Source organism: Fonsecaea multimorphosa (assembly GCF_000836435.1).
Source record: "Fonsecaea multimorphosa CBS 102226 unplaced genomic scaffold supercont1.11, whole genome shotgun sequence".
In the NCBI taxonomy this organism is placed as follows: Eukaryota; Fungi; Ascomycota; class Eurotiomycetes; order Chaetothyriales; family Herpotrichiellaceae; genus Fonsecaea; species Fonsecaea multimorphosa.
In genome coordinates this window covers 339,539-366,893 of record NW_015971645.1, presented here as the reverse complement: position 1 = coordinate 366,893, position 27,355 = coordinate 339,539, and the positions used below count along the sequence as shown (strand labels likewise).

Below are 27,355 nucleotides of genomic sequence, written 5' to 3'. Positions count from 1 at the left end.
TATGAGGTCCCCATGAGTCTAATTATGTCAAGCACTGCACCTCATACCGCTCGTTGAATCATGATAGAGGGATCCATTCCATACAAATACAACTCTTTCCTGCATGTTCTAGTACACATATGGAGGTGGAGCATAGACTGACTGCTCCTCAACGAGTCCTAGAAGTGGATCGAAACTGCGACGGCTGATCAATGATTGTGGTTGAGCGGCACGAAGTACCGCTGGGAGACTGAAGTTTGCCGTATACGGCCCCTTGAGCGAATCATTTCCGCTCGCTTCAAATCTCATTGAGAGATCCAGGGTGTAACTGACTTTCAATAGATCTGTAGAGACTGAAGGGGTCGAGATCGATTCCGGCAGAAGAAGTTCCAGCTCCATTGACGTGGTGTATTTGGACGTCTCAATGTTCGGCTTGTAGAGGGGCGGTAATGTCATGGCAAATTTCTGGGTCGATGCACGATCGCTGTGCACTGTGGATTCCACAGCCGAAGAGCCGGTTGTGAATGTCCTCTTGGTGAGCCAGCGCGCCGTTACCGAACACCTGAGCGAGTCTTTTTCCAGTAATTCTTGTGCTTGGCGGCGGATTTGGGAGGGGAAGGCGACATTGACTGAGACTGGCACTGTTAATCGCCGGCAACCAGTGGAAGCTGTGGAGAAGTCGTTGACAGCGCAGCCGATCAACTTCGGCATGTGCACAGATACTTTCGGTTGAGACTGAGATCCACGAAATCGGTCCAATCGCAGCTGAGACTTTGCGATCTGTTCAACGTGGTCTGAGTAGCCGCCAGAGGTCACCTCCACATCCAGAGAAGTCAGAGCAGATGAGATGTCGACGGGGCAACTGATCCTCCGCACCACCTGTTTCGTCGGCGACCGCAAGAACTCGGCCTCGAGCGTGTAGACCACTTGACAAGAGCCCTCCAACTGTTCCCTATTCGTCAAGGCAGTCACTTTGGTGAGATAAGTGGTGCCAGATAATGTCATTGACGGTACAAATTCGTCGGGGGCTCCTCGTCTGGAGGATGGAATCGGGCAGACAAAGTCTAGATACTGTTCTTCTGTTCGCTCCCTAGATGCGGAGTATGCTGGCTTGAAATCTAAGTTGGTCTTGACAATGGTGGTGGAGGCGATCTTGATTGATCAAAAGTCAGCTTGTGTCTTGCCGCCATGGGGATGGGTGACATTGAGCGTACCTTTTCGACTGCGGCCTGTGGCCCAATCCTGGTGTGGATGGCACCTTGCAACCGGATGCGAACAGTATCAAAAGAGCCATCCTGATTGAAAACACTGATCCGACCGTGGAGCCTGAGGCGGGATGGAGCGTTCACTTTATCATCAACACTCAGTGCTGCCTCATCGGCTGCAGAGACACCCAAGACTCGTATCGTTGGTGTCGACATTGTTCTTGTGATTCCTAAATCCGCAAAGAGTCTTGTCTGTTCAATCTAGGCTGTTGTATGTGTTCAGGGAGAACGGTGGCACTGTCTATGAATGTTTGTACGTTGGGCTCCAAGAGGATTGGCAGAAACCGGTTTGTTTCAGATGGAAAGGGGTTGAAAGGCGTCTTGATGCCCAAGCCCAAACTTACCGCGCTTGACGCCTCACTTTATATTGACTCACCTGAACTGACGCCCAAGGCGACATGGCTGATCCCTGGTGAAGTCATGTCCCATCCCCATCCTCATCCGCAACGTGAGAAACAATAATTGGAATTCCTCGGGGACAATGCCAAATCGACGGGCCAGAACGCTAAGGGTCAAAAGGCGTTGCTGAGGGGCGGCTGATGTTTCTTGCGTAGAGTCCACTTTGCGCGAGGCCTTTTCAGGGCTGGTTTCCGTCCGGCGAGAAACGAGAAGTCCAAAATTGACTCGCCAAAAGGAGTCACTTCGGTGAGAAAATACCCTTTACGGTAAGCGAGAGCGAGACAGCGAAGTCGCAGTCTATAGCAGCAAGCGGATGCAGGTGAAGGGCGTGATCTCGGTCACAAATACCGAAAAGGGTAAGCTGCTGCGACATCGCTCCTTACTTCCTTACCAAGCAAGGCAACCTCATTAATCATCCCCAAGTGCCATGCATAGGTAGCAAGCCAGCCTTGCGGAAGACATCACTGGACCTCGGAATGCGATCATCCTTGCATTGAGAACGTTACCTTATGGCGTCTTTCAAAGCAGGGTGCGGACAACCTCTACGGTTGGAAAGATATATATCTACCAGCATGGCCCTCATGATGAACTCGACCAGATTGAAATCAAACAGACCTCGAATACCAACAGAAGACCAAGCACAAACCCAAGATCTAACAGAATATCGAAATACAAAACAATGGCTGCTGCAGGCCCAATCTACACGACCTCCAATGGTCGTCCCATCACCTTCGCCAGTGCTTCTCAGACTGTCGGCGACCACGGTCCCGTCCTCCTACAGGACTTCCACCTCATCGATCTCCTTGCCCACTTCGACCGAGAACGCATTCCTGAACGGGTCGTCCATGCCAAGGGTGCGGGAGCTTTTGGAGAGTTTGTCGTGACCCATGACATTACCGATGTGGTAGGCTACGCCAGTCCTCGAACCTCGCAACGTTACAACACATGCTAACTGCATCTCTAGACGTCGGCCGACCTGTTTAGCGAGGTTGGAAAGAAGACTCAGGTTGCTGTCCGCTTCTCCACCGTCGGAGGGGAAAAGGGGTCGGCCGATGCAGCCCGCGACCCACGAGGCTTCTCCATCAAGTTCTATACAGAACAAGGTAACTGGGACCTGGTCGGCAATCATACACCAATCTTTTTCATCCGGGATGGCATAAAGTTCCCCCAGTTTATCCACACGCAGAAGCGGAATCCTCAAACAAACCTCAAGGATGCGACGATGTTTTGGGATTTTCTATCCAGCAATCAGGAGTCGGTGCATCAGGTGATCCAGTTGTTCAGCGACCGGGGCACGCCACGGTCATATCGCCATTGCGATACCTTCTCCGGCCACACGTTCAAGTTCACCAAGAACGACGGGTCGTTCAAGTATGTGAAGTTCCACATGAAGACGGACCAGGGCCACTGGGACATGACGAACGAGGAGGCCGCGGCCCTGACGGGAAGCAATCCCGATCACGCCACGGAGGATCTCTTCAACGCGATTGAACGCGGCGAGTATCCCTCGTGGACTCTGTACGTGCAGATCCTGGACCCGAAGGACGCAGAGAAGTTCCGCTGGAACATCCTCGACGTTACCAAGGTGTGGCCGCACTCGGAAGTGCCCCTGCGTCCCGTGGGCAAGATGACGCTCAACCGCAACCCGGAGAACTACTTTGCAGAGATTGAGCAAGTCGCATTCTCGCCCGCCCATCTGGTCCCGGGCATCGAGCCTTCGGCGGACCCGATGCTGCAAGCCCGCCTGTTCTCGTACGCCGACAGCCAGAGACACCGGCTCGGCGTGAACTACCAACAAATCCCCGTCAACCGCCCTCTGCACGCGTATGCGCCGTTCCAGCGCGACGGCTTCATGGCCGTCACGGGAAACTATGGCGCCAGACCCAACTACCCGTCGCCATTGAAGCCCAACACCTACTTACCCGTGGACAAGCCCATCGACGCCGCGCACGAGACCTGGGTGGGTCGAGCCGTGCACAACCTGCAGCCCGTGACGGACGAGGACTATGTGCAGGCAAACATGCTCTGGGAGGTTCTGGGCCGTACCAAGGACCAGCAGGAGCACCTGGTGCATAACATCTCGGTGCATCTGTTTGCCGCGATCAAAGAAGTCAGGGAGAGGACGTATGGGATGTTCGAGCGGGTGAACAAGGATCTGGGGAGGAGGGTGAGGGAGGAGACCGAGCGTGTCAGGGCGACCAAGGGGCTCAACGCAGCAGAGTAGGGCTGGAGTCGAGTCGAGGATCGTATATCACGGTCCATTTGTGTCGAAAACTGAATGGAATCTCGTCTATAACTGGAGAGGTCAACTTTGTACTTTTGATAGGTGTTTCTTAGGGAACGATCAATACCAACTTGCTCTTTACAATTCCCTTGTTCCGGATCCCTCAGTGTAACTCGAAGCCGTGCCTTTGTACGCTGATTTCATTGGGGAGCGCCATTACGGTATTGAGGTAAGGAGCTTTCCGAGGCTACTGAGCGAGACTAGGAGTGCCGAAAGAGCGGAGACGGCTAATTATGATTACTAGGGCAAAACCAACATGATCCCTACTAATGTATAACAATGATTCCTTCTTCTCCACTACAGCTGTACCACGGAACGCCGGCCAGGTCTCTAGGGGCCTACGAGGAGCTACCTCTGGCGGCCCTACCTCCTCGTATTCTAGTGGTCGATCTTGCTCCGCACTTCCGGAGTACAATCCCACAATGGGGCATTGGGGATTTCTCCTTGAGGTAGAAAACGTCTTGGTCCTGTCCTGAAGGATTTGGGTCCACGGCCGGGTGATGGCCGGTGAGGTTTCATGCGCCAGTCGCTCGTAAGAATGTGGCTCTACGAAAGGGTTAGAAGAAGACAGGAACGGTCAAAAGGGAGAGGTCGGTGTGGACATCAGGCGGGTTTGAGCGGTTGGGGTACGACTAACTACGTGTTGACAGGCAAGACAAGCAGGGACATGGATCCATTTATCGAGACTGGCGGTATGGCAGTCGGGTAAGAGGAAGGAAAAGAAACGCTCGCGCAATGCAATATTAATACGAAGGTACTCGGTACCTGCTGTTGCTACTGGACCTGCTGCGCTGACACATACAAGATCAGCCAAGGGGCATTGGCTGAGATACATTCAGTATGAAGATACGACCTTCGCTTTTGTCAGCGACGATTCTGCTCGGGATTGCCCATGGCCAGGTACAGGCACCGGCGCTGGCTGGGGCTGGGGCTCCCATCGCACCCGCTGACCGAATATACTGCGGAGACCAGTCGTCCAACACCATCACCGTCATCTCGCCATACGACAACAGGGTCCTGGGCACCATCGCGCTGGGCTCCTCGCGCCTCCAGGATGTCATCGGCCCGCAGTACGTGCGCTCCACCAACAGCCACGGCCTCGGATTCTCCCGCGACGGGAAGTACATTGTTTCCCTGTCCGTGACGACCAACACGGTGACCGTGGTCAGGACCATCGACAATAGTATTGTCAGTCAAACGTGGACGGACCGCGCGCCGCACGAAGCGTTCTTTGCGCCGGATAATCGCACCGTCTGGGTGGGCACGCGAGGCACCAACCATGTTACCGTGGTGGACGGGCTGGCGGGGACGATCCTGGGTACCATCCACACGGCAGATGGGCCGAGTAAGGTCGTCTTCAGTCCGGACGGGGCCACCGCTTATGTCAATCACATCCGGGACCCGATCCTGTCTATTGTCGACGTTGCATCGCGGACGACGGTGCAAAACATCACCGGTCTAAACGATGTCTTCTCCTCGGACATGCAGATCTCGGCCGACGGAGGCACCATCTGGACCATGCACAAGATGGCCGGGACGGCGAGCGTCATTGACCTGAATGCCAGGAGTGTGGTCACGGCGGTCGACATCGGGGCCGAGGTGAATCATGCCAACTTCGCGGTTCTCAACGGCACGACCCACGTCTTCACCACCGTGGGAGCCAGCAACGAGACGAAAGTGTTTCGCCAGGACTCGCCTGGCTCCGCCCCGGTCTATTTGACGTCGATCCGGGCCTCGGGCATTGAGCCCCACGGCATCTGGGGCAGCCCGGACAACCAGTGGATGTTCGTGGTCAACGAGCACTCCGACACTGTGGACGTCATCTCTCTGTCCACGATGCAGGTCACCGACACCCTGAACGTCGGGCAAGAGGGCCAGGCGCTGATCTACGTTGCCAACGCCGTGCCGCAAGGCGACGGAACCGCCAACCTGGGCACCCAGGGTCTGTCCCCGACGGCAGCGTTGAACAAGATCGTCGACATCATCACCCCGAAGCTGCAGCCCGGATCTGGTGAGGCCATGATGCCAATGCCCGCCTCCAACAAGACACCCACGGCCCTCGTGACGATCCGCAGCCTGGGCGGACTGGACATGGTGCAGGTAATTGGCAGGAACATCAAGCTGAACACCAGCTACACCATGTCCGCCACATGCCAGCAGTGCAACGGAGGCCAGGTGCCCCTGCTGTCCTTCAACGCGACCATGAAGAGCCCCGACGGCTGTGGAACCGCGCCCCAAGTGCTCAGTTTCTTCAAGTGGTACGGTGTCTGGGATCTGGAGAGCATTCAGATCTCCGAGACCTGAGTTCGGCGTGGGAGCCAAGTGTGTGTGTTGAGGTGGGTCTTAGTGCGACCACCGTGACCCAGAGCATTAAAATCACCTGGTGTAACAAAACAAGCAGGGACAAGCTAATTAATACGTGGGCTAGATACCGAGTCCCCTACGAGCCCTGAAAAGGGGTTCCTGTGGGCTATTGGTTCCGCATTGAGAGATTCTGGGCGAGCAAGGGCCGGGATACCCCATACGGTCCATATCCCCGGTGTATACCTAGTATCCTCGGTACCAGGTCACAACACACACGCAATAGGCAATTAGGTACCAGAGTTCACTATACTAAACAAAGCGATTACATAGTACTTGGGCTTACCGTGCACTATTCCCACAGAGACAATATATGAATCTATGTTACTTCCGTATTCCCGTATTCCGCACCCACATCAACATTAGCTTCTTCCATCCGCCCCCCTCCCCGGCCGGCGTTCTCGGCGCTGATTCGGCCTTCAAGTAATACTACTAGGTAGCCCAATGACGCAACTTGACAGGACGGAGTACCAGAAGTACGAGTAAGCAACTGGGCGGGTAATAGATCTGGATTCTAGAAGCCCTTTATCATTCCAAATTCGCCTCACGAAACGTATGTAGGTGTGTAATCAATAAGGCAAGTTACTGACCGTGTGACTCTCGCGTCCACTCAAACGACACTTCAAATGATGTAGAGTGGTCAACTATTAGTGGTCATCAACACCATTACATGGGTTCATTTTGTGTTGCAATACATTTTCCCGGACCCTTCCTTTCTCGTATGTCCTCAGAATCGCTCCCCCGAACACCAGAACCTCATCAGAAAGTACTTCCCCCTGCCTCATCTCGCTCTAACTAGGCAATTTCCTTGATCGTCTCGTCCTCCCACCCCCATTGCTCTTTCAACTCTTTGATCCGGTGAGCCGTTGGACAACCTGTCTCCTTGGCAATGTTGTCTAGTAATTCCACTACAACAATTCGGTCCTCTTTCTCCTCAAAGCATGATCCTGCCAGGTAGAGCGAGTGCACCATTTGTCTGCTGACCGCTGGTGGAGGCTTCCCCAACGCGATGCCGCAGATCTGTCGACTGTGATGCTCTGACTCTTCAGCGACCTGGCGGAACATTCGAAGCCTGTTTGCTGGATGCCTCGCGTCCTGTTCGTCAACAGGCTGGTTCAACAGCAGAAGGACCTGGGCAAAGTGGTACAGTTGAAGAGCAGCGGCACACATTGGCACACTGAAGAAGAGTCTGGCGAAACGCGGTCTGCCATCCGGCAAGAGGTCGGAAGGCTGCTGCGCCCCTGCAGCCGCAATCGCATATGGTTGAAAGGTGAAAGGAAGATTGTCGTACCAGTCTTCGAGTTGTCGACGTAGTTGTTTCCACCGAGCAACGCGAGTTTGCACAGCGCCTGGTGTACCTGGCTCAGAACCAGCTTTGACGGTCGTTCCAGGGCTGTCAAATACTCGTGGAGTGCCCGCCAAACTTCCTGTGGCGTCTTCTTGCGGTGCAATAAAATTCATGGTTCTTAGGACAATCCAGATCAACGTGCAAGATACCAAGTCTTCTCTATCGCCGGGTTGGTATGAAACCACGGCGTTGATTGGAGTTGACGGATCATTGTAGTTGAGGGTTCCGTCATCCATAACAGGCAAACCTGCTGCTTTCCACATGGTCAAGTTGTCCGGATCAAGTCGTGTTTTGGAGTGATTGACGTAAGCTGCAAGATAATCTGCTCGGGCAAAGTTCCAGAAAGCCGCTCGGCCTGCCTTCATGGAAATAAAAGGATTGCGTGGGCGGGGGATAGAGAGAGCGGCCTGCGGGAGGATCTTGCTTTCCAGGAGGGCTTTGAATCCATCAAGATGCCTAGGAAATTCGTTTAGTGAAGAAGTCTCCAAACACAAGACACAACAGGACTTACTGTGACCAGTCCTCGGCAAAGTTGTCGAGAGACTCATATAGCGAGAACACGGATATCGCAGCCACCAAAGCCTCCATGTCTGCTCCATCTGATGACTGTGCTCTGCTTATGCGTCGTCGCTTGTGGGGAGAAGCACTGAGCGCGGCGCTATTGCTCGTTTCTGGCAGAGTTCGCGGATCGTTGTACCTCGATGCATGTCCCGTAAGCCCCTCGTTATTCGTATCGCTCAGCCAACGCTGCAAAAAGATTCGGAGGTAGGAAATCCCACGGTCGTAGTAATTGGCGGCCTTGTAAAACCAGTCCGTGTGCTGCAAGGCACCGTCGTCTCCGACAAATGGTAACAGATGCTGCAAATCTTCCAATGGCGAATGGTTTGCCATCATCTGCCCGATCTGGTTCGCCGCAACCGCGGCCATTGCAGACCTTAGCATTACATTCTGCACGGCTTTCAGAGGAACTATTCTACTAAAATAGTTGTCAAGGTCGAAGAGGTCCATCCTGCTTGTCCGTTAGATATCGGATGGAGGAACCACTAAACGCAATTGCCACTCACGATGGTGAAACTGCTTGTACAAAGTGTCGCGTCAGACAGGCCAACTCGGTTGTCCTTTCATGGAGGTACTTTTGACTGTACTCTGGACGGCTGTTGCGATTTCCTTCCGAACTATGACCATACAACTGTCAGTCTAGGCGTTTGATTCGGCTCGATCTGGAATAAAGCAACGCTGGATACAGCCAAAAGAACAGGGTGGGACGGAGAGGAGAGTCACTTGCCCATCGTAGACTGATGATGTTCGGCCGCTGATCGAAGCGAAATCACTCGTTAAGAAATCGTCGTCGGACTCAGGAACATTGGTGTCGGTCAAGATCACGGGAAGACCAGGAATGAAACCACAAGCGTTGTTCCCGTTCGCGTAGTAGGTGTCAATGTCAAGGTCGAAATAGTCCTCGCTAACAGAAGAATCCAAGTCTGAGGGTGCATACTGGGGCTTGCCATGTAGTAGTTTAGCGGTGGGGTGCTCCTGGTGAGTATATTGACCGTGGTCGGGGAATTGAGGAGGTGTAGCCGCATACTGGAAATTTGTCGGGGTAGCGGACGGAGGAGGAGCGCTGAGCGCTGGCTGAGGAGGAGTATTTGGAAATAGATTAAAGTCGGGACCTTGTTGGTTGAGAATTCCAAAGGCGGGAAATTGTATGTTGGGGATCGAGACTCGATTGGACGCGCCTTGTCTGCCTGGGGGATTGGGGACCGAAGAGATGGGTGGTGAATTTACTTGAGGGATGCTCGGGATGTTGTGTATTGGCGGAAGATTGATTCGACGGTCAGGCACTGCCGCTGCTGGCACCCTGGGGGAATTCGAGACCACCGCCTTCGTGAAATCTGGGGATTGAAAGTTCCCATCATACTTCCTTCGCACTTTGATGCCCTCATCCAGGAACTTGCGTTCCAGATCATAGCCCGTGCATGGCCTGCCAAGTTTTTCACACCGCAGGCAGGCTGGAAGTCTCTTGTCACACTATTGACTGTGTGAGCGGGCCAATCGACTGAAAGCGGCACGATCGGGGAAGTGGTGGATGGAAAAACGGCGGTTCGAGCAGGGAGCTGCCTACCTTGACCCGACGCTGTCTGCACGAGTTGCAGGCACGATCAGCGAACTCGACACCCGGCGTGAGGTTGGCCATGCAGTAAACTGGCTCTTCTCTGAGCGCCCTTCGCTGCCCAATTGCCTGAGATTGATTTTTTTTTGGTCGGATGAGGTTGGAATTAGGTGGCGCGGGAGGGACTGGGATGGGAAGGTTCCACCTGGGGACCGAGTCCAGAACACACCTTACGACATCAAGACACAGGTCGCGCGAGACCCCTCGATTGAGGTTGGAAGGGTCGATAGATTGAGGATCAAGGCTCAGCCGTAGGAGTTTGACATCGGAGGGGGGTTGATAGAAGAGAAAGAGCGGGCGAGATGGATTCTCCGGCGGGAGACGACTGGGAATCCGAGAAGGGAAAGTCGCTCCGCGGCTGGCCAAGCTCTGACTAATGGCGTCTTGAGGACTTCTGATTAGCTGTTGGACAGCGTGTGCTCGCTGTCTATTACCTTTATTAGTCTAGTCCCGCGTCTCGCCCGGCTAAGCGTTGAGTCGCCTTACGTCGCCAACACGTGACCGTCATCTCAGTCTCGCCTACTGCGGCATCAGCGGTTCCCCTGTGGGTGCCTGCTGCTCTAATAAGCGTCGCCCGACTTCCGCATGACTGAATAACAAATTTACTATTTTTTGGGTAAAGAGCGGCTCCAGACAGATAAAGTGGTCTGACTCGCCCTTGGACTCGCCCTCACCTCCCTCTTCTGGTTTCTTCCTCCTTCTGTTCCTTTGTCTGCGCCGTGTCGCCCATGTATCCCCAATCAGGCTAATCCCCGGCCACTTGGTTGGCCTCTAACGCGCAATGTCACCGATGTCGTCCATCACCGTGCAAAGGGTCAGTGCAAAAGCTTCCGCTCCTCACCCGCGAGATCCATGCACCATGTCCTTGAAGACCCCATTGACGATTCAGCAGCTGTTCATCTATCCTGTCAAGTCTCTCCCGCCCGTCCAAGTGTCGTCGGTGGAGCTCACCAACGAGGGGCTGCGCTTTGACCGATGTTTCGTCTTGGTGAATCCGCCCAAGGACGGCTCCCGCTTGGCGAAGTTCCTCACGATCAAAAAGCAGTTCAAACTCGCCCTGTTTAAACCCACAATAGTAAGTCTTTGCGTCTGCGCGCCCATGTGCTGGACGCACCCGCGCTGATTGTTGCAACCCTCTGTTCTTCGCAGGATGACAGCTGGACGAAATTGACCATCCATCATACGCGGGCCACTCCTCCATCCTCAGTCACTGTGCCGCTAACTCCATCGCCACTATCTCTGCTGGCGAACAAGACCTTCGAGGTCAGCATCTTTGGGACAACCGCAATAGGCATCGACCTAGGAGACGAACCGGCAGCCTTCTTCTCCAAACACCTCAATCAGGACGTCCGTCTCTTGTCCATAGGGGGAACCGGCCGTCGGGACATTCCTGGGGCAGCATATATCCCCAGCCAACGCAGTGCCCTGTCTCTAGCTCTCCAAGAAGGCCTGCAACCCCAGCGCATCCGGTTTGCCGATGCTGCTCCATTACTCATCACCTCCACGGCATCTGAGCAAGATGCCCGCTCGCGTCTTCCCCCTGAGTATCAATACGAGGACGTGATACTGCGCTTCCGACCCAACATCCACGTTGATGTCAAGGGTCAACTCCCAGCCTATGATGAGGACAACTGGTCCTCTCTCCTGGTTCGATCACAGTCGGATGAGGCACAGGAAGTCACCATCAAGTGCATCTTCAGGACGGTCCGCTGCCTCAGCTTAAACGCAGATCCTGACACGGGGGAAATGATCCATCGTGATCGGCAGCTCTATGGCTTACTGGCCAGCGACAGGAGGGTCAACGACAAGTTTCCTCGTAAGTACATATGTATTTGGCTTCTATCCACAATGTGGTTGTAGTGCAATGGTCCTTCTGACAGTCGACACAGATAAGCCTGTATTTGGTCAATACGCCTTCGCAGGTCCTTCTGGTGCCATTCTGCGCACTGGAGATACCGTCTATGTAACGGAAAGGAACCAGCGAAGCTAGGAGTTGACCCACGACTTCTGCTCAAAAGATCGAACGTCAAGGCCGATCGATTAGGCAGGAGCCGGTTGAGTCTGTATCCGAAAGTCATAAATGTCGTTATAAAGGGCACTGACACAGAGCCTGCCGCGAGCGAGACAGGAATATGCCGCTTCTATGTTCCTTGCATCCGCGAGCGTCCGCAAGTTTGGCGGATTTCCCAGCCATATACCCCGTGCAGTCACCCGGTTCCGCGGCCTCGGTGGCAGAGAAGGCGTTTCCGTCGCATTCGGATGATAAGCTTGGTGCTTATCTTCCGACCCCAGCCATGTTTCAGCCAAATGGTGTCTCTGGTCTCCAGCTGCCTTGCCCGTTCCGCCACCTCTGCTCCCTGTCCTTATCAAATCTCCAACAGCCATTTGTTCCTCGTAACCGGTCGGCCTCATCATCGTCGAGTTGATCGAAGAGGCTTTGGACGACGTCATCCTCGTCAGACGCGCCATCACAACGGTCGAAGAACATGGTTTCCCATTTCTTGCCCTGCTTCTGCTCCAGTTTCCTTAGCTGGCGCTGGGCATTTTCGAGCCTCGACTTCTCCGTCACGACTGCATTGTTATCTGTCCGTCTGATGGCATCAAAAGTTGGACCCCATGCACGTCTCGATTCCCAAGGCGACTGCTCCTCCAACGGTTCCATCACCATGGGTGCAGGTTGATTTTTCGGGTCTGCAAGATCGAACACGTCAATCTCCTTGCCTTCCGAGTTGAATATCGAGAATTTGGAGCTCCAGCTGCCCGATGCGGTGAAGATGGCCTTTTTCTGCGAGTCGACTGTGCGGTATATTGAAGCTTCGAAACAGTTGCGCTGTCCACCCCACATCTTCTTTCCGATGAACCGCATTTCGGCCGTGTATCCACTGGAACTGATGATGCTATAAGTGTTGTTGAGTTCGGGCCAGGGCACGCCGGTGAGAACACTTCGCGCACAGACATCTGGCAAGGGCAGAAGATAAGTCTCGTTATACTTATCGACTTTCAGCAGACCATGGCCGGATTGACGAATCATGACTGACGTGCCGGAGAGCGAGGTGTGCTGGGTCGAATATGCCTCGGCGTGGACTCCATGGTCGTCGGCTGAAATATATGCTGCTGTCGTGGGCGGGTGATGCGATACCTGCTCGCTGATGACTCTGACCGTGGATGCCGAGGCCTTCTCTTGGGTCAAGTCGTGGTCGCTAAATTCGCAGAAGAATAGCTCGCCAAGGAAGGGGTTAAGAGGCTTCTTCAATCCTTCCTTAACGGTACGGCCGACATAGTACTGCCTTTGGAGGGAAGCAAGGTACAGTTTCAAAACCAAGAGCATGCGTTTCTCTGCCGAAGGTTCATGGGCAGGAGCGGTGAATAATGTCGGTCGTTCTGCCCAGTATGCAGGAAACTCTACGAGAGAAGATGGTGCTAGAATGAAAGGTGGAGCGGTGATGTGAGAGATGTCGCCGCTGACCGTGGCCAGGAACTATCCACTGTTAGCGAGGCGGCTCTAGAAGAACAGACATGGCAGGTTCCCACTTACAGATATAAAATCCTTCAGAGCACTGAGGTTGCCTAGCCTGGCGACCATGATGGTTAGAATGATCTGTGGTGTATATTGTATGTTGCAGATGTAGGAGGTACAGGTGCTCGGAACGCGGAAGCAGGAAAGGGTGATGGTCGTCAATTGAAAATATGATAAAGGACAAGTCGTGTCGAAGAGAAACTTTATGGGGTATCACAAACTGAAAGCAATGGAAGTACACAGTGATGGTGGAGGAAGTGTACACCGAAGAAGAGGTGGGCATGAAGCTTACTTTGTACCATCCGTATCCTCTCCCTCGGGCTCATGACTGGCATCGCTGCCTGAGTCGGTTCCATCGCCTATGCGTTTCACGGATCTCTTGATCTTGTCCATTTCCCAAACTTGCTAGCCCTCCTGATCTCCCACTAGCCGTATCAGAAGAGCAGAACCGCTGCAGCCTCGACGGCCGTTACGCGGCCCTGGGCGCTGTGGTTCTCAAGCGAGCGAGCGGGCGGTTCCAGGACAGGCGTAGTTTACGCGCGATACGTGCGGCAAAAGGTGAAGGCGAGCAACTTTGTCAGAGCAAAGTGGAGATGGGGATAAGGAAGAAAAGGGGAAGGGGTGGGATTGAAGCCATTCCCTCTGTTTCAAAAATAGTCGTTGTGATGGGGTGAGCCAATGATGTCAATCAACATCTCTGACAGTCATGATGAGAAGCGTCGAGGCGTGAGAAAAAAGTGGTGATGAAACGACTCCTGTTTGCGCCACCCCTGCGTCTTCTTCCCCCTCCAGTCCAAGTCCAGTCCAGGCGAGCCACTGAATCCACAGCCATTGTGTTCCACCTTGTTGATCTTGTCCATTGGGTGCAGGGCATCTGCGGAATGATGGTGATGATGATAAGGTAAGTGAACATGTGAAAGGCACACCGACGACAAAAAGCATCGTTAACACCAGCAGCCCCAGCCGCAGCAGCAGCAGCCCTTCGCAACTTGAACCCCCTCTTTGGCGACTGCGCCAACCGGGAAACGGGCGAATAGACACCTGCAGACATGTCATACATGCAGCCTGCCTACCCTTTGGCGAGTGCAGATCATCCCAATGGCCCTTATCCTACGGACGAAACCATGGGACCAAGAAACCCGAGCCGACAACTTGTTATTACGCAACACTCCAGACGAAGCCTCCCAAGAGAAAACTCGTATATTCGCGCGGAAGCACTGAAATCCGAGAAAGAGGAGGACACTCCCAAACGGTTCAAGCTCACGAGGGTAAAACGAACGAGGCGGTGCCCGCGTGGCAACGACACCACACACACCGACAAATCCCCGTCCTCTGCCGGCTCCCCAGATTATTTTTAGGCCTGGCAACGAACAACACTATTGGTGACTGAACCAGCCATCGACCTTGGTCATCGGTTCTGCAAAAGAAGGCCTTCAACAGAGTCCACCACCGGGGCAAGGCCGTGGACGAAGTCCTGAGAAACTAAACAGGTGTCGATACTTCCTTGAAAGCTGGATGTTGGGGCACGAAGGATTCTGGTCATTTCGTTGCCTGTGGTGGTCAGCTCTTCGACTCGATTCAATCTCATATGGGCCGCGTGCTCTTTGCCCTTTCTCACATGTTTGACGTGACGCCCTACTTCCACAGATGGAGGTTAGCTGAGCCCTCGTGCCGCTGATGGCTTCAACTTGGACCAGCAGTCAACGGTTAAAACTGGGGAGGTAGGTTTCTCTGATGCGCTTGTGGTCTAAGCTAGAGCACACCCTCAAAGACGTCAAGAGGATTTCGAAATGCATATCTGGCTCGCCGATCTCAACAAAACTTGTTCGAATGCAGCTATGCTACTCTTTCCGCGAGTGGAAGGAAGCTCCCCAAAGATCCCTCGATGGGTCACAGAGCCAGTCGCCCTCCATCCACCGGCAGATTGACCCCAGTGACAAATGCTGCCTCGTCGCTCGCAAGATAAACTGCTGCCATGGCGATGTCGTTTGGATCCGACATTCGACGGAGCGGAACGGTTTGGGCAAACCTCTCTCTTTCTTCGGGAGTGTCTGGGACACCGCTAAATAATTCTAGCAGGCCCGTGGCGCCTCTGAGCGGGCAGATCGAGTTCACGCGGATCCCTTCTGGCCCATACTCGGCAGCAAGCCCTTGGGTGATCTAATACACGCAATATTAGCAAACGCCAAACACGCGCTTGGAGCCTCATGGGGGGAGGTGCTCAAAGTACTCCATACCGTATTGACAAATCCCTTGGTACCGCCGTAAAAGACCTGACCTGGCCGAGTTCGCATGCCAGAAATGGACGAAGTGCTCAGGAAGACACCGCTTTTCCTCTCGACGAAATACGGCATCAAAACCGAAACACTCAGGTATATGCTCTTGATATTGACGGCCACAACCCTGTCGAAATCCTCTTCCGAGACGCCCATGCTAGGCTGTTTCTTGTAGGTGGTGCCGGCATTGTTGACCACAATGTCCAACTTCCCAAACTTGTCCTTGGCCAGTGCCAGCCCCTTCTCCCAATCGCTGCGTTTAGTGACGTTCAACTCCACAAATATGGCTTCCCCGGTGGAATTTTTGGCTGCGATGTCAGAGGCCACCCTCTGTCCATTGGCGACAGCGATGTCTGCTATCAGCACTTTTGCCCCTTCTGCGGTATATGCATGTGCAATAGCCTCGCCGAAACCACTGCCGGCTCCAGTCACGAGAGCTACTTTGCCGTCTAGACGTCCCATATCGACTTTCCGAATAGGGGTTTTTGTGGATGTAATTCCTCACCTTGGGTTGTGGTCCTTTTCGCTGACAAGGCTGAGAGCGAGAGAGAATGAGGGGAGACAGCAACAACAAACAGAGACTTGTGAGGAGACGCGCCGATAGGTACCGAGGGCTGCCCCCACCGGTGCCATGCCCGGTGCTGCCGTTGTCTGTGAGAGGTGAGATGTTAGATGCCCATCGAGCTGTGTTACAGGCACTGCCGACCTCTTTCTCCAACTCTGACCCCCGGCAGTGGCCCGGCTAATTGGGGACGCTTATGGGCCACAGGCCTCCACGCCACGCCGATAGCGGACCTGGAGTTGCTTCCCCCAGATCTCCTGATCCATCAGATGGTCATCGAATTGCCGATCCAGATCCAACAGCCGAGAGACACCTTTTGTAATTTAGAGCAAGAGTGTCATCATGATCTGATTAGGACAGACCAGTCAAAGAGTCATTAGGATCTGGTCGCTCGTTCCTGGCCGAACCCAATGTGAGTGAATCTCTACTAGTCAACATACCAGAACTATAATGGCTCCTCCGACCCATTGTGATGTCCTCGTCGCAGGAAGTGGCAATGCTGGCTTCTCAGCTGCAGTGGCGGCGAAGCAGGCTGGGGCAAAGCATGTTGTTCTCATCGACAAGTGCCCGGAAGAATGGGCAGGAGGAAACACATATTTCACGGCCGGCGCGTATCGGACAGTTCACGCTGGGACTGCCGATCTACTACCTTTGGTCAACAACGTGGACGAGGAGACGGCGAAGAAGATCGACTTGGAGCCTTATACGGTCGAGGGCTTCTCAAACGACATGAAAAGAATATGCAGTGGCCGGTCTGATCCGCGACTAGCTAAGATTCTCATCGACGATTCCAATGCAACGGTCAAATGGCTGAAGAGCAACGGCATCCGGTTCCAGCTGTCGTTCAACAGGCAAGCATATGAAGTCGACGGTCGTCTGAAGTTTTGGGGCGGGCTGTCCTTGAAGACACAGGATGGAGGAAAGGGTCTGATTGAAGACCACAAGGCCGCGGCTCGGAAGCACGGTGTCGAAGTGCTCTACTCTACCGCGTTGAAACGCTTGGTAACCGACCCTAAGACTGGTGCCGTCACCTCGGTAGTCGTGCAAGCCAATGGCGAGGATGCCGTGATTCATACAGGGGCAGTCATTTTGGCAGCCGGGGGTTTCGAGAGCAATCCTCGTTTGCGATCACAATATCTAGGTCCGGGCTGGGACCTCGCGAAAGTGAGAGGCACCCCTCACAACACTGGCGAATGCCTCGAGACGGCAGTGCGCGACGTCTCAGCGAGTCAGGCTGGGAATTGGTCAGGATGTCATTCCGTGGCCTGGGACGCCAACGCCCCGAGCGACACGGGAGATCGAGAAGCGTCCAACGAGTTCACAAAGTCCGGATATCCCTTGGGCTTGATGTTCAATATCCTCGGCGAGCGGTTTGTCGACGAAGGTATCGACCTACGCAATTACACGTACGCCAAGTTCGGACGAGCCATCCTCGCTCAACCGAGCCACATCGCCTTCCAGGTCTGGGACTCCCGCACCATCTCATGGCTACGATCCGAAGAGTATCGGCCAGAAAGAGTCGAGAGGATCGAGGCGGACTCGATCGAGGAGCTTGCCGAGAAGCTGGCGCCGCTGGGCCTGGAGAACCGCGATGCCTTTGTGCGGAACGTCAAAGAATACAACGAGGCCGTCTACGCTTTCCAGAAGGAGAACCCGGACAAGAAGTGGGATCCCGCCGTCCGGGACGGCATGTCGACGCAGTCCAGCACGAAGCGGCTCCCTCTGGGCAAAACGAACTGGGCTTTGCCGGTTGACAAGGCGCCCTTTTTAGCCGTTGCCGTGACCTGCGGCATCACGTTCACGTTCGGCGGGTTGAAAGTGATTCCCGAGACTGCGCAGGTTGTCTCATCGACCACTGGCAAGGGAGTGCCTGGGTTGTATGCGGTTGGGGAGATGCTGGGTGGACTGTTCTACGAGAATTACCCGGGCGGCAGTGGATTGACGTCTGGGGCGGTCTTTGGAAGGAGAGCAGGCACCGCTGCTGCAAAGGTGGTGGGCGCCAGCTGAGGGCAGAGAGAGAAAGGCCACGGTACAGGCGTTTGTAAAGTATGAGCTGGAATATTGATGCCACCGGGATCAAACCCCTGAGCAGTGGCGCACTTTTGGCTCTACGAGATGGATGGGCGAGAGGGTGCCGATCAGAGCGAGGAGGGACAGATATAAGTGAGTGCCTGCGTGTATGTGTGTGTAGGTGTGTCTGGGAGCATAGCTCTCCGAAATCCAAGGCATCCATACAAAGGTATGTATAGGTATCTAGCCTCACTTGTCAGAGACGTACGTACATACATATCTCACCGCATCTCCTTCCCCCCAACTCGATCAGATCAGAGACCGACCGTAATGCTCTTAATCTCCGTATACTCATCCAACGCATCCCTGCCACCTTCCCTGCCCACACCGCTCTCCTTGACCCCACCAAACGGCTGCTCACAGGCACTGATCAGCCCAACGCGGACACCGACCATGCCGCTCTCCAAGGCCTCGCCGACGCGCCACAGCCGCGAAATGTCTTCGGTGTAGAAGTAACTCGCCAGCCCCGCGCTCGTGTCGTTGGCCAGCTGCACGGCCTCGTCCTCGTCGTCAAACGGGACGAGGAACGCCAGCGGGCCGAATGTCTCTTGGGACATGAAGAGCATGTCCTTGGTGGCCGAGGTGATGATCGTGGGTGGGTAGAAGTTGGGTCCGTACTCTCCTTTCCCTTCTTCTGCTCGTCCTTTCACAAAGATCTTGCCCCCCTTGGTCACCGCGTCCTTGATCTGCGCGTCAATCTTCTCAAACGCCTTGGGCGAGTACAGGGGCCCGAAATTGACCTGCCTGTCCCACACGGACCCGTACCGGAACGTCTTTTCGAGCTTCTCCGCCAGGACGGTCGCGAACTTGTCGATGACGGAGCGCTGCACGAAGATCCGGTTCGCGCACACGCAGGTCTGGCCCGAGGAGCGGAATTTGGACGAGATGAGACCTATTCGCTCTTCCGTTAGATTTGGACCGAGGAGAAGGGGAAAAGAGGGGGCGCGGCACTGTAGTGGATATATTATTATGTACCTTCGGCAGCCTTATCCAGCTTCGCATCCTCAAAGATGATAAAAGGCGCATTCCCGCCAAGCTCGAGACTGGTCTTCTTGAACGTCTTTGCACATTCGGCGTGCAGGTACCGCCCGACGGCCGTCGAGCCCGTAAAGCTCAGATGGCGCACGATGGGGTTTTGCGTAAACTCCTCACCGACCTGGGCGGACTTGTTGGCGCTGGACGTGACGACGTTAAACACCCCCGGGGGACCGCCAGCGCGCTCAAACAATTTGGCCACGGCGATAGCACACAAGGGCGTCTCGGGCGCGGGCTTGCATACCACGGTATTGCCCGCGGCGATGGCTGCCCCGACCTTACGCGTGACCATGGCGATGGGCGAGTTCCAGGGCGTGATGGCCGCCACGACGCCCTGGGGTTGGCGAATCGTGAAGATCCGGTTCTCGCCTCTCGCCGCGGGGATGGTCTCGCCGTACTGCCTCTCGATGGCGCCCTCGAACCAGTCGATAAAGTCGGTCCCGTATTTCACCGTCACGAGAGACTCGGTGTAGGGTTTTCCCAGCTCCAAGGTGCAGATGGCCGCCAGGTCGTCCTTGGCGTCCTTGATCAGGTCCGCCCACCGGCGCATCAGCCAGCGTCGTTCACGGGCCGTCGTCTTCTTGTACGTCTTGAACGCCGCGGCCGCGGCCTCGAGCGCCTGTCGCGTCTCTTCGCGGCCCACGTCGGCCACGTCGCAGATCTTTTCGTTGTCGGTGGGGTCTGTTTCAACGAGATATAAGCCGACGCAAAAAACCTTTCAATACCAACAATAGCAATAACACCTCCACCTCCTCCCATCTCCCTCCTCCCAGGACTCTAACGTGGTTCTCTTCTCTTCTCAGATTAGGGGGGACAAAGACCTTACCAAGAACAGCGAATTTATCTCCATTGACCGCATCGACCCATTTGCCTCCAATGAAGGACCGCGTGTCCAGAAGCGTCGGATCCTGGAACTATTTTCTCCCATAAAAAACTCAACCTCAGTATTTAAAAAAACCCCTTTTCTCAGCACATGAACCGCCATCAGAGAAGGGGCCCAGACCCACCGTATAGGGAATCTTCTTGCAAAGTATTTCGGCCATGACGACTGCCAGTGGTCACTGCGGATTGGAGGGTTCAAGCAATCAGTCAGTCAGTCGGTAAGTCGTCTTGATCAGGAACGGGGGTTATGCTCTCTCTCTCTCTCTCTCTGTATAATACTTTTCTGCAGGGCAAAAGGGAAGCGATCTATCCAAGGTAGTTAGGTTGTTCGAAACGGCGCATGGCGGGCACAACAGCCGGGTCGGTATCATGGCTTGATATGGACGTTGAACCCTTGAGCGGGGAAGCCGGTCGCTGGATCATCCATCCATCAACCTGCTACCTACCTCGTTACCTACTATGGGTCCCCGGATAACGGCCGGGAGGAGAATGCCATGCACGCTGTATGGAGGGAAGGAGAGCAAGGTTGAACCTCCGCATTGTTTGCTGTAGTTCTTCACGTCTGAGCCTATTTTCTCGGTACATACTCCAACTGCTGCGGATCCGACCCAAGTAGCCGTCCGATTTCGGCTGGATGTTTACATGCCCTGTGCGACATCCTAGACTTTCTTTGTCCATAGCTGCGCTATGTAATCCCATCTCATTTCATTGCGCGACACGTTCCCCCAGCCTTGTCCGACACGAACATCTCCACTGGATCTTGACGAGTTCTCTTCTAACAAAGCTGGAACTGCTTACCACGACCACATGTCGTCGGTTAGTTGGTCATAAAGCAAACATGCACAATCTTCATCGATCCTTTACTTGAGGCCACAAGCATTCATTTATTCATCGGTGAGGTCGATAACCACTCTCGGCTTTGCAGGAGGTGGTGGCAGAACAAGTAGTTCGTCGTCGTCGTCGTCGAGCTGTGCCTGATCTCGCGTGCGCTTCGTTGGATTGCCATTTCTGCTGATTGTCCCGTTGACATGTCGAGCAGTCTCAGCTTTAGCCAGTCTAGCCTGGAAGACGGTTAGCACATACCGTTTAACGACCTGCGCGGTGTCAAAGGCTGCACTTACCTGCAACTCCAGGATTTGGGTACGGGCCCGCTCTTTCGTTTCTCCCAGCATCTCTTCAGTGCGTGCCAGCATGACAGCAGGATCTGGAGGAGGTGAAAGGGATCTGGGGATGCATCCGAGACTCTGCAGGATTTCTAAGCAGGAAAGTCAGTGCGCAGCTCTGCGGGTGTTTCGTGAGCAACTCACGTCTTTTTCTGTACAGAAAGACAAACTCCCAGGGTTGACCATGATCGCCCTCAAGGGGGACGTATTTAGAGAAACCAAGTACCGGTGGTGGAGCTTCTGCCTCGACAACGTATCTGGATGATGGTCAGCGACTTGTTGATTTTGCTTTGAAAACGCAGGTGGGGTACTTGACGTTGTTCGTAACATCCCTTCCCTTCAACGCTGTTTCTGGTACGTTTTCCAAAGGCTTCGTCAAGCTCGCTGTGTACACGAAGGGGTCCTCTAGCTTGACCCTGTTGGCTCGGAAAAGGGTCAGGCGGAGAGAGCCGAGATGTGCGATACTGTTCCGAGAGACGCCTTCAGGGAGAGACGAGGACTCTTCTGGTTCTTTATATATAGCGTCAGTGTCGTCGAGCTTAGTTGGAACTTGGAAAGAGCAAGGAGGCTTTTAACTCACCAACATGCAGATCTGCGAACTCCAGGCCATATTGATACCAATTCCCAGTCGTCTCATCGCGCATCAAGCGGGTCTCAATTCGCGTCTCTCTCGGTGCCCGCAAGACGTCTTGGCCAGTCGCGCAGCCTGGATAGCCTTGGATGATGGCCGTCGTGGACCGTGGCTCCTGGTCGATGTGAAGGACGGCGCGGAGGTGCGAAGCGGAAAGGAATTGGAACCCGGGCTGCAGCTGGATGACAACCGCGAACTTCTGGCCTGCTTTGACTTCAACATAGCGGGTCTTTGTGTGGCGCAACCACTCACGCCCACGGCCTGGAACAGGATACTCAGCCAACGGCGCGCCGTCGACGTGGATACTGACGTCGATGAAATCGGAGAAGGGCATCTTGATAGATCTCAGGCGCGAAGGACGTGGGACGGAAAAAGTGAGAGTGAGGATGAGATGAGACAGGCCCTGGGTACTCAGATCGAAGACACAGCCATCAGCCTGGTCGCCAAGTCGCAGTTGAAGTGAAAAGGCCATGAGACAGACAGACAGCCTCGCTCGACCTTCTCTCTGTCGTGATTGTCTGTCGCACCTTGCTCGAGACTGTGTGAATGTTGCTTTGATGCTCAGCATTATCAGAGTGCGCTGTGTCTAGAGGCCATCAGCTGCGCTCTTTGTTTGGATGACGGAAGAAGATACCTAGGTATACGACGACCAAATCCGTCGTCACTGCGTCTGAATCGACCTGCGTTTTCTTCGACCTTTCTCTTGCCCACTGCATGAACAAGGCTGTATTGTTGCCATTACTCCCATGGGTTCATCTTCAGACACCAAGCCACCAGTGTCCCACTGAGGTCCCATTGTTGTTCACATCCACCAGCTTCCCACGCCCCATAGCGAACAACAGTACCTTGAACGTATTTTAGCCCTGTTCACGACGTTGTCCAGACTTGTATGAACTATATGTATCATCCGACAAGTATCAGTATCCCTGCCACTCAAATAATCTGCCGTGACCACGCGAATGCTCATATGCTGCTCGTATGCTTCTCCAATTCCTGGACCGTCCCTGATTGGGACGTTCAGAGTTCCAAGACAACCTCGGTTGATCCACCTGGCTTCTTTATGTGAATTCTGTGATAGATACCTAGGTATGCATCCTTGATCCCATCCCGTTCTCTGGCACGATTGTTTGACAGATGTACGGACTAGACTGAGACAACTGTGACTTAATTTTCACCACATAATATCCTCTCCCAATATCAGCTAACAGCGAGCATCACTCTTGTCCCACCACCCTTCCAAAATCACCCAACTAACATCCAATACCCGAGAAACAAAAATGTCAAACGTCTTCGACAAGCACAAGTCCCTCTTGTCCGGAGTATGGACACTGATCTCCGCCGAGATGTACGACTCGGAAGGCCCCGACCGCAAACTCCTCGCCAAACCCTACGGCGACGACCCGCAGGGCAAAGTGGTCATTTCGGCGTCGGGCTTCCTGCTCGCGACACTGGTCATGCCGCCGGGCCTGGAGCCGTTGGAGAACCCCTCCCCGGGACAGCAGCCCACGGATGCCGAAGTGCTGCGCATCGGCCGGTCCTTGACCTCGTACGGGGGGTTCATGACGCTCTCGGAACAGGACGACGGCTCGCTGCTGTGGCATACGCAGGTCGAGATCGCCTCGAATCCCAGCTGGATCGGGAAGCCGCAGACCAGGGTTGCGCGGCATAGCCAGGTGGACGGGGTTGAGTACATGATGCTCAATCCGGTCAAGTGGTATACCCTCAAGGTTTGTTTTCATCAAACCGATTTCAACGGTCTACCCTTGCTGATACTGAGGTCGTCTAGGATGGAAGCCAGGCACGGGGAGAATTCAAGTGGCGCAAGATCGGTTCTTGAAAATTGCCCTAATGAGTCTCTTGGTTGTTCTAGATGGGGGGCCGGGCATCTTTTTTGCTAAGGCTTTTTGGCGGTTCTTCGGCGTGCAAACCCGAAGCGACAACAAACCCTCAAGAATGAATTTTGACAAATCAAGACCTTTAGAAATCTATCTCTCTATCTCACTCCTCCCCCGTCATATTTGATCTATCCCACGGCTTCCCATCGCGCCAGAAGCCCTCCACAATTGGCCTCCTCCCATATCTGCCATTCCCGCGCGGTAACTCGTTCAGCCAGTCCCAGCGACATTTCTCCTTCCACCCTTTACTTTTCCACTCGTTCAAATCGGCTCCGGGGTCTTTGTTTAGCGTGGGCAGGAACGTGAGCAGCGCCTGGTCGTGAGAAAGGCAGATCATGACTGCAGGCGACTGTTCAAAGCTGATCAGCTTGTCCACCGACTCTTGTGACGTCCGCGGATCGACGTAGGCGGAAGACGGGTGCGTGGACACTTTGTACCACGGCGTTTGTCTTGGGTCGCCACTCTCGAGCCCCTGGGAGATGGCCGGGTGGTGATCTGTAAAGAGACTGCAGGGACATGGCGAAGGGTACTGTTCCCTTAACTCGCGGTCGAGCACAGTGGCCGGGACTGGGTCCGGGATTGGATGTGTCGGGTTTGGTCTGAGATCCCCGGCAAAATGGCATATGTCGCCGCCGAGCAGCAGGAACGTGCTATCGGTGCCAGCGGTCGTCCGTGCCAGGCCGCACATGTGGCCCACACAGTGGCCTGGCGTGTCTGTGGTGGCAGTCAGCTCCAGAATAGGCTCGCCCACATCTAAGCGGCAGATGGTAAGGAGAGAAATAAAACCCAACGCACCTAGCAAATAAAAGGAACCATCGCCAAAGAAATCAAACGCCCCGTAGCCGCCGATCTGGAGCCCTGACTTCGCAAAGTCAATCTCCCGCAGCTCGCGCCCTTGAAAGTCGGACGACCGCACGGGCGAGTCCTGCTTGTTGGGATAACCGGGAAGCAGCAGCGGCGAAGACTTGAAGCCCGGTCCAACAACCACCTCGGTGGAAGATGGGAAGAGAGACATGTCGCCGATATGGTCCCAATGATAGTGTGACCAGACGACAGATGCTGAGTTTCGTCCGTAAGTTTCTTGTCAGCAAGAAGGACGAAGAAACGGCAAGGGCTCTACAGGAGAAGGGCACGTATGATGAGCGTCTTTCTCCTCTACTCTCTCCCTCGAGGGCTTAACGATAACGATCACTCCCCCACAAAATCAGTATATGCACTCGTATATGCACTTACAGATAGAGTCCAGCGCGACGCCCTTCTCGGCCAAGATCTCCGGGACATCCCTGTCGACGCGCAGACTCGGAATGATAGAACCGATGCGCTTCTGCAGCACGGCGGCGTAGTTCCAAAAGTCCTTGCGCACGCCCAGATCGAACATGACCCTCTTCCCAGAGGGTTCGTGGTCGATCAGGAACGCCGCGCACGTCAGGTTGAGCAGCTCGTGGCCCGGCTGGACGGGCTTGACGAACGACTGGGCCCGTACCGTCATGACGGCTGTGGTGTCGACCAGCCGGACCCGGACAGCCGTCTGGGAGGGAGGGAAGTCGATGGCGGATGACGACGCGGCCATTCTTGGAGGGTTGGCGAATGGGGAGGGTTATAATAAAGAAGACGAAGATGAAGAAGAGAAGAGTAAGGAGAAAGGTTTAATGCTCTGACGGTAGCGGCGCGGAGACCACGAAAGATGTGCAGGTCAGTGTATATGGATTTATAACCCTTACTGATGGGAAGAAAAGATCGGCATATCTTCTCTTTATATAAGTCGCTGTTAACAACTGGGGCGGCAGCTTGCCGGATGAGGAGTACCGAGCATGTTCGTGGAGATGGAGGCATGATTCAATGACTGGGTGCAGTGATGTTCTTTCCACACCCCGCATTCTGACGTTAGCTCAGCTGCAAGCATCCAGCAGGCATCCAGCAGGCAGAATCCACCACCTCTTATCAATGAAAAGGCTTCTGATGTGAGAGAGTAGGGACCGGGGAATAGAATGGAAGCTCTACTTTGTGCGGGGAGAGGTTGTTCAAAGACAAGGAGAGCATGACAAAGGAAAGAGGTCGTCGGAGAAAAGGGGTCAGCCTTATGGACAAGGCTGAGTCAGGCTCGATGAGGATGGACACGCCTTGACCCTCGATGTCGAGTCGGCGAACTTGACGCATTGATAACATTGCACGGCACATGTTCGGAGATCGTCTTCCAATTGACAATTACACGCAGACGGGGTGGGAATCCTGTAAAAAGTACAAACATCACATATGGGAGCTCCAGATCATAGGAAACCTCGCGCCAGACACTCAATCTCCACACGCACGCCGTCGCCTTAAGCAGGATATGCCATGTCTTGGGGCTTGGTGTATCCAGTGCCATTGACCTTTTCGGCCAACTCTTTCTCTCGGAACTCGGCTTCCTTGTCCTGCTGGATGAGCGAGCAGCAGGCGCAGCAGCACGATGTCAGGAGATCGCCAATGCAGTCACCCTGGAGGTTGTATTTCTTGCGGATATCGGCGCGTTGGAACATCATGGGGATGAAGTGGAGGCCGAAGCAGGAGAAACCGGTGAACATGAGGCACTGTCGACGTTAGGACCGTTTGGCTTGATACTCCAATGCCCGCTCGCCAGCCAAGAGCAGAAACTCGGTTGCAATCGACGCTCAAAACACAAGAGAAAACAAAGACTCACAGAAGCATTGACGCAGTTGTATCCCTCCATGTTTCCATGCTTGCGGCTGCGATGATGGGTTTTGCCAAAGGTGACGCACGGTACGCAGCAGGTGATGAAGCCTGGAGAATGAATGTCAGAACCTCTGCACTCTTATGTTTTGGATCATGTCGTCAAGAGAAGGTCTGTCTCGTCCAACATACAAGTATCAATGGGTGCAAAGCAGCCGAAGAAAGACGAGTGCCATGGGCGGGCATCGTGCGATGCTGGTGCAGTGACTGTTTTCGAATCTGCTAGAGCCTCGTTGAAGCGATTCACCCAGTCTTGCACGTCGTGCTGGTCGATCATGCCGCCCTGCGCAGCGGTAGGTGCTGTTCCATTGGATGCCATTTTTAAAGAGTGTGTTGATTGTTTCAGGAAGGATTGACTTGGGTCAGTAAGAGCAAAAGAATGGACGAAGACAGATGCTTGAAGAGGAGAAGGTAGAACACGGCTTCGTGGTCATGCCCTTCAGTATATGACCTTTAAGCATCGGGATCTCACCGCCTTGAGCCATCCTCGATGCTTGCTAGGGCAGATTCTTGCGTGGTCAATATGCTCTCCTTAATCACAAGTCAAGCCAGAAATGTTCTGGTCTCTTGGTGAACCTGGAAACGTGTTTAGGCGTGCAAAGGCAAGAGGCGCTCGTTGGCCACATCCTTCGCCGAGAGGGGTACAAGCCGTCTGCAAATCTCTCATATCCGCTGCCAGCCTCGTGAGATGCACGAGCCGAAGATTATTTAGCGAGAAGAGCGTGGATGCAAGGATACTGACAGGAGATGGTGTGGCATGGACCCAAGATGGCTTGAAACCCCATGTCTGG

The 27,355-nt window shown here is 54.3% G+C and overlaps 14 protein-coding genes across 14 annotated transcripts; 5 read left to right on the top strand and 9 right to left on the bottom strand.

The window, feature by feature from the left end:
• Positions 1-108: 108 nt before the first annotated feature.
• Z520_06124 (uncharacterized protein) lies at positions 109-1,400 on the bottom strand (the record flags this gene model as incomplete). The annotated part of the gene is made up of 2 exons (XM_016776626.1): positions 109-1,131; positions 1,194-1,400. The coding sequence occupies 2 exons, from the start codon at positions 1,398-1,400 to the stop codon at positions 109-111; spliced, it is 1,230 nt and encodes a 409-aa protein (XP_016632168.1).
• Positions 1,401-2,322: 922 nt separating this feature from the next.
• Positions 2,323-3,867, top strand: Z520_06123 (uncharacterized protein; the record flags this gene model as incomplete). Its single annotated transcript, XM_016776625.1, has 2 exons — positions 2,323-2,547; positions 2,608-3,867. The coding sequence occupies 2 exons, from the start codon at positions 2,323-2,325 to the stop codon at positions 3,865-3,867; spliced, it is 1,485 nt and encodes a 494-aa protein (XP_016632167.1).
• Positions 3,868-4,767: 900 nt separating this feature from the next.
• Z520_06122 (uncharacterized protein) lies at positions 4,768-6,231 on the top strand (the record flags this gene model as incomplete). The annotated part of the gene is made up of 1 exon (XM_016776624.1): positions 4,768-6,231. One exon carries the CDS (start codon positions 4,768-4,770, stop codon positions 6,229-6,231), a length of 1,464 nt encoding a protein of 487 aa, XP_016632166.1.
• An 852-nt stretch (positions 6,232-7,083) lies between these two features.
• Positions 7,084-8,644, bottom strand: Z520_06121 (uncharacterized protein; the record flags this gene model as incomplete). The annotated part of the gene is made up of 2 exons (XM_016776623.1): positions 7,084-8,092; positions 8,148-8,644. The coding sequence occupies 2 exons, from the start codon at positions 8,642-8,644 to the stop codon at positions 7,084-7,086; spliced, it is 1,506 nt and encodes a 501-aa protein (XP_016632165.1).
• Positions 8,645-8,833: 189 nt separating this feature from the next.
• Z520_06120 (uncharacterized protein) lies at positions 8,834-9,830 on the bottom strand (the record flags this gene model as incomplete). Its single annotated transcript, XM_016776622.1, has 2 exons — positions 8,834-9,664; positions 9,759-9,830. The coding sequence occupies 2 exons, from the start codon at positions 9,828-9,830 to the stop codon at positions 8,834-8,836; spliced, it is 903 nt and encodes a 300-aa protein (XP_016632164.1).
• Positions 9,831-10,665: 835 nt separating this feature from the next.
• Positions 10,666-11,796, top strand: Z520_06119 (uncharacterized protein; the record flags this gene model as incomplete). Its single annotated transcript, XM_016776621.1, has 3 exons — positions 10,666-10,881; positions 10,956-11,622; positions 11,696-11,796. 3 exons carry the CDS (start codon positions 10,666-10,668, stop codon positions 11,794-11,796), a joined length of 984 nt encoding a protein of 327 aa, XP_016632163.1.
• A 309-nt stretch (positions 11,797-12,105) lies between these two features.
• On the bottom strand, positions 12,106-13,389 carry Z520_06118 (uncharacterized protein; the record flags this gene model as incomplete). The annotated part of the gene is made up of 2 exons (XM_016776620.1): positions 12,106-13,284; positions 13,342-13,389. The coding sequence occupies 2 exons, from the start codon at positions 13,387-13,389 to the stop codon at positions 12,106-12,108; spliced, it is 1,227 nt and encodes a 408-aa protein (XP_016632162.1).
• A 1,824-nt stretch (positions 13,390-15,213) lies between these two features.
• Positions 15,214-16,061, bottom strand: Z520_06117 (uncharacterized protein; the record flags this gene model as incomplete). The annotated part of the gene is made up of 2 exons (XM_016776619.1): positions 15,214-15,483; positions 15,561-16,061. The coding sequence occupies 2 exons, from the start codon at positions 16,059-16,061 to the stop codon at positions 15,214-15,216; spliced, it is 771 nt and encodes a 256-aa protein (XP_016632161.1).
• A 550-nt stretch (positions 16,062-16,611) lies between these two features.
• Positions 16,612-18,168, top strand: Z520_06116 (uncharacterized protein; the record flags this gene model as incomplete). Its single annotated transcript, XM_016776618.1, has 1 exon — positions 16,612-18,168. One exon carries the CDS (start codon positions 16,612-16,614, stop codon positions 18,166-18,168), a length of 1,557 nt encoding a protein of 518 aa, XP_016632160.1.
• A 317-nt stretch (positions 18,169-18,485) lies between these two features.
• On the bottom strand, positions 18,486-20,309 carry Z520_06115 (uncharacterized protein; the record flags this gene model as incomplete). The annotated part of the gene is made up of 4 exons (XM_016776617.1): positions 18,486-19,123; positions 19,207-19,947; positions 20,093-20,174; positions 20,274-20,309. The coding sequence occupies 4 exons, from the start codon at positions 20,307-20,309 to the stop codon at positions 18,486-18,488; spliced, it is 1,497 nt and encodes a 498-aa protein (XP_016632159.1).
• Positions 20,310-21,032: 723 nt separating this feature from the next.
• Z520_06114 (uncharacterized protein) lies at positions 21,033-22,276 on the bottom strand (the record flags this gene model as incomplete). Its single annotated transcript, XM_016776616.1, has 5 exons — positions 21,033-21,209; positions 21,270-21,403; positions 21,456-21,568; positions 21,623-21,821; positions 21,892-22,276. 5 exons carry the CDS (start codon positions 22,274-22,276, stop codon positions 21,033-21,035), a joined length of 1,008 nt encoding a protein of 335 aa, XP_016632158.1.
• A 943-nt stretch (positions 22,277-23,219) lies between these two features.
• Positions 23,220-23,779, top strand: Z520_06113 (uncharacterized protein; the record flags this gene model as incomplete). The annotated part of the gene is made up of 2 exons (XM_016776615.1): positions 23,220-23,669; positions 23,729-23,779. The coding sequence occupies 2 exons, from the start codon at positions 23,220-23,222 to the stop codon at positions 23,777-23,779; spliced, it is 501 nt and encodes a 166-aa protein (XP_016632157.1).
• Positions 23,780-23,940: 161 nt separating this feature from the next.
• Positions 23,941-25,407, bottom strand: Z520_06112 (uncharacterized protein; the record flags this gene model as incomplete). The annotated part of the gene is made up of 2 exons (XM_016776614.1): positions 23,941-24,896; positions 25,071-25,407. 2 exons carry the CDS (start codon positions 25,405-25,407, stop codon positions 23,941-23,943), a joined length of 1,293 nt encoding a protein of 430 aa, XP_016632156.1.
• A 748-nt stretch (positions 25,408-26,155) lies between these two features.
• Positions 26,156-26,883, bottom strand: Z520_06111 (uncharacterized protein; the record flags this gene model as incomplete). The annotated part of the gene is made up of 3 exons (XM_016776613.1): positions 26,156-26,404; positions 26,515-26,615; positions 26,697-26,883. The coding sequence occupies 3 exons, from the start codon at positions 26,881-26,883 to the stop codon at positions 26,156-26,158; spliced, it is 537 nt and encodes a 178-aa protein (XP_016632155.1).
• Positions 26,884-27,355: the final 472 nt, after the last annotated feature.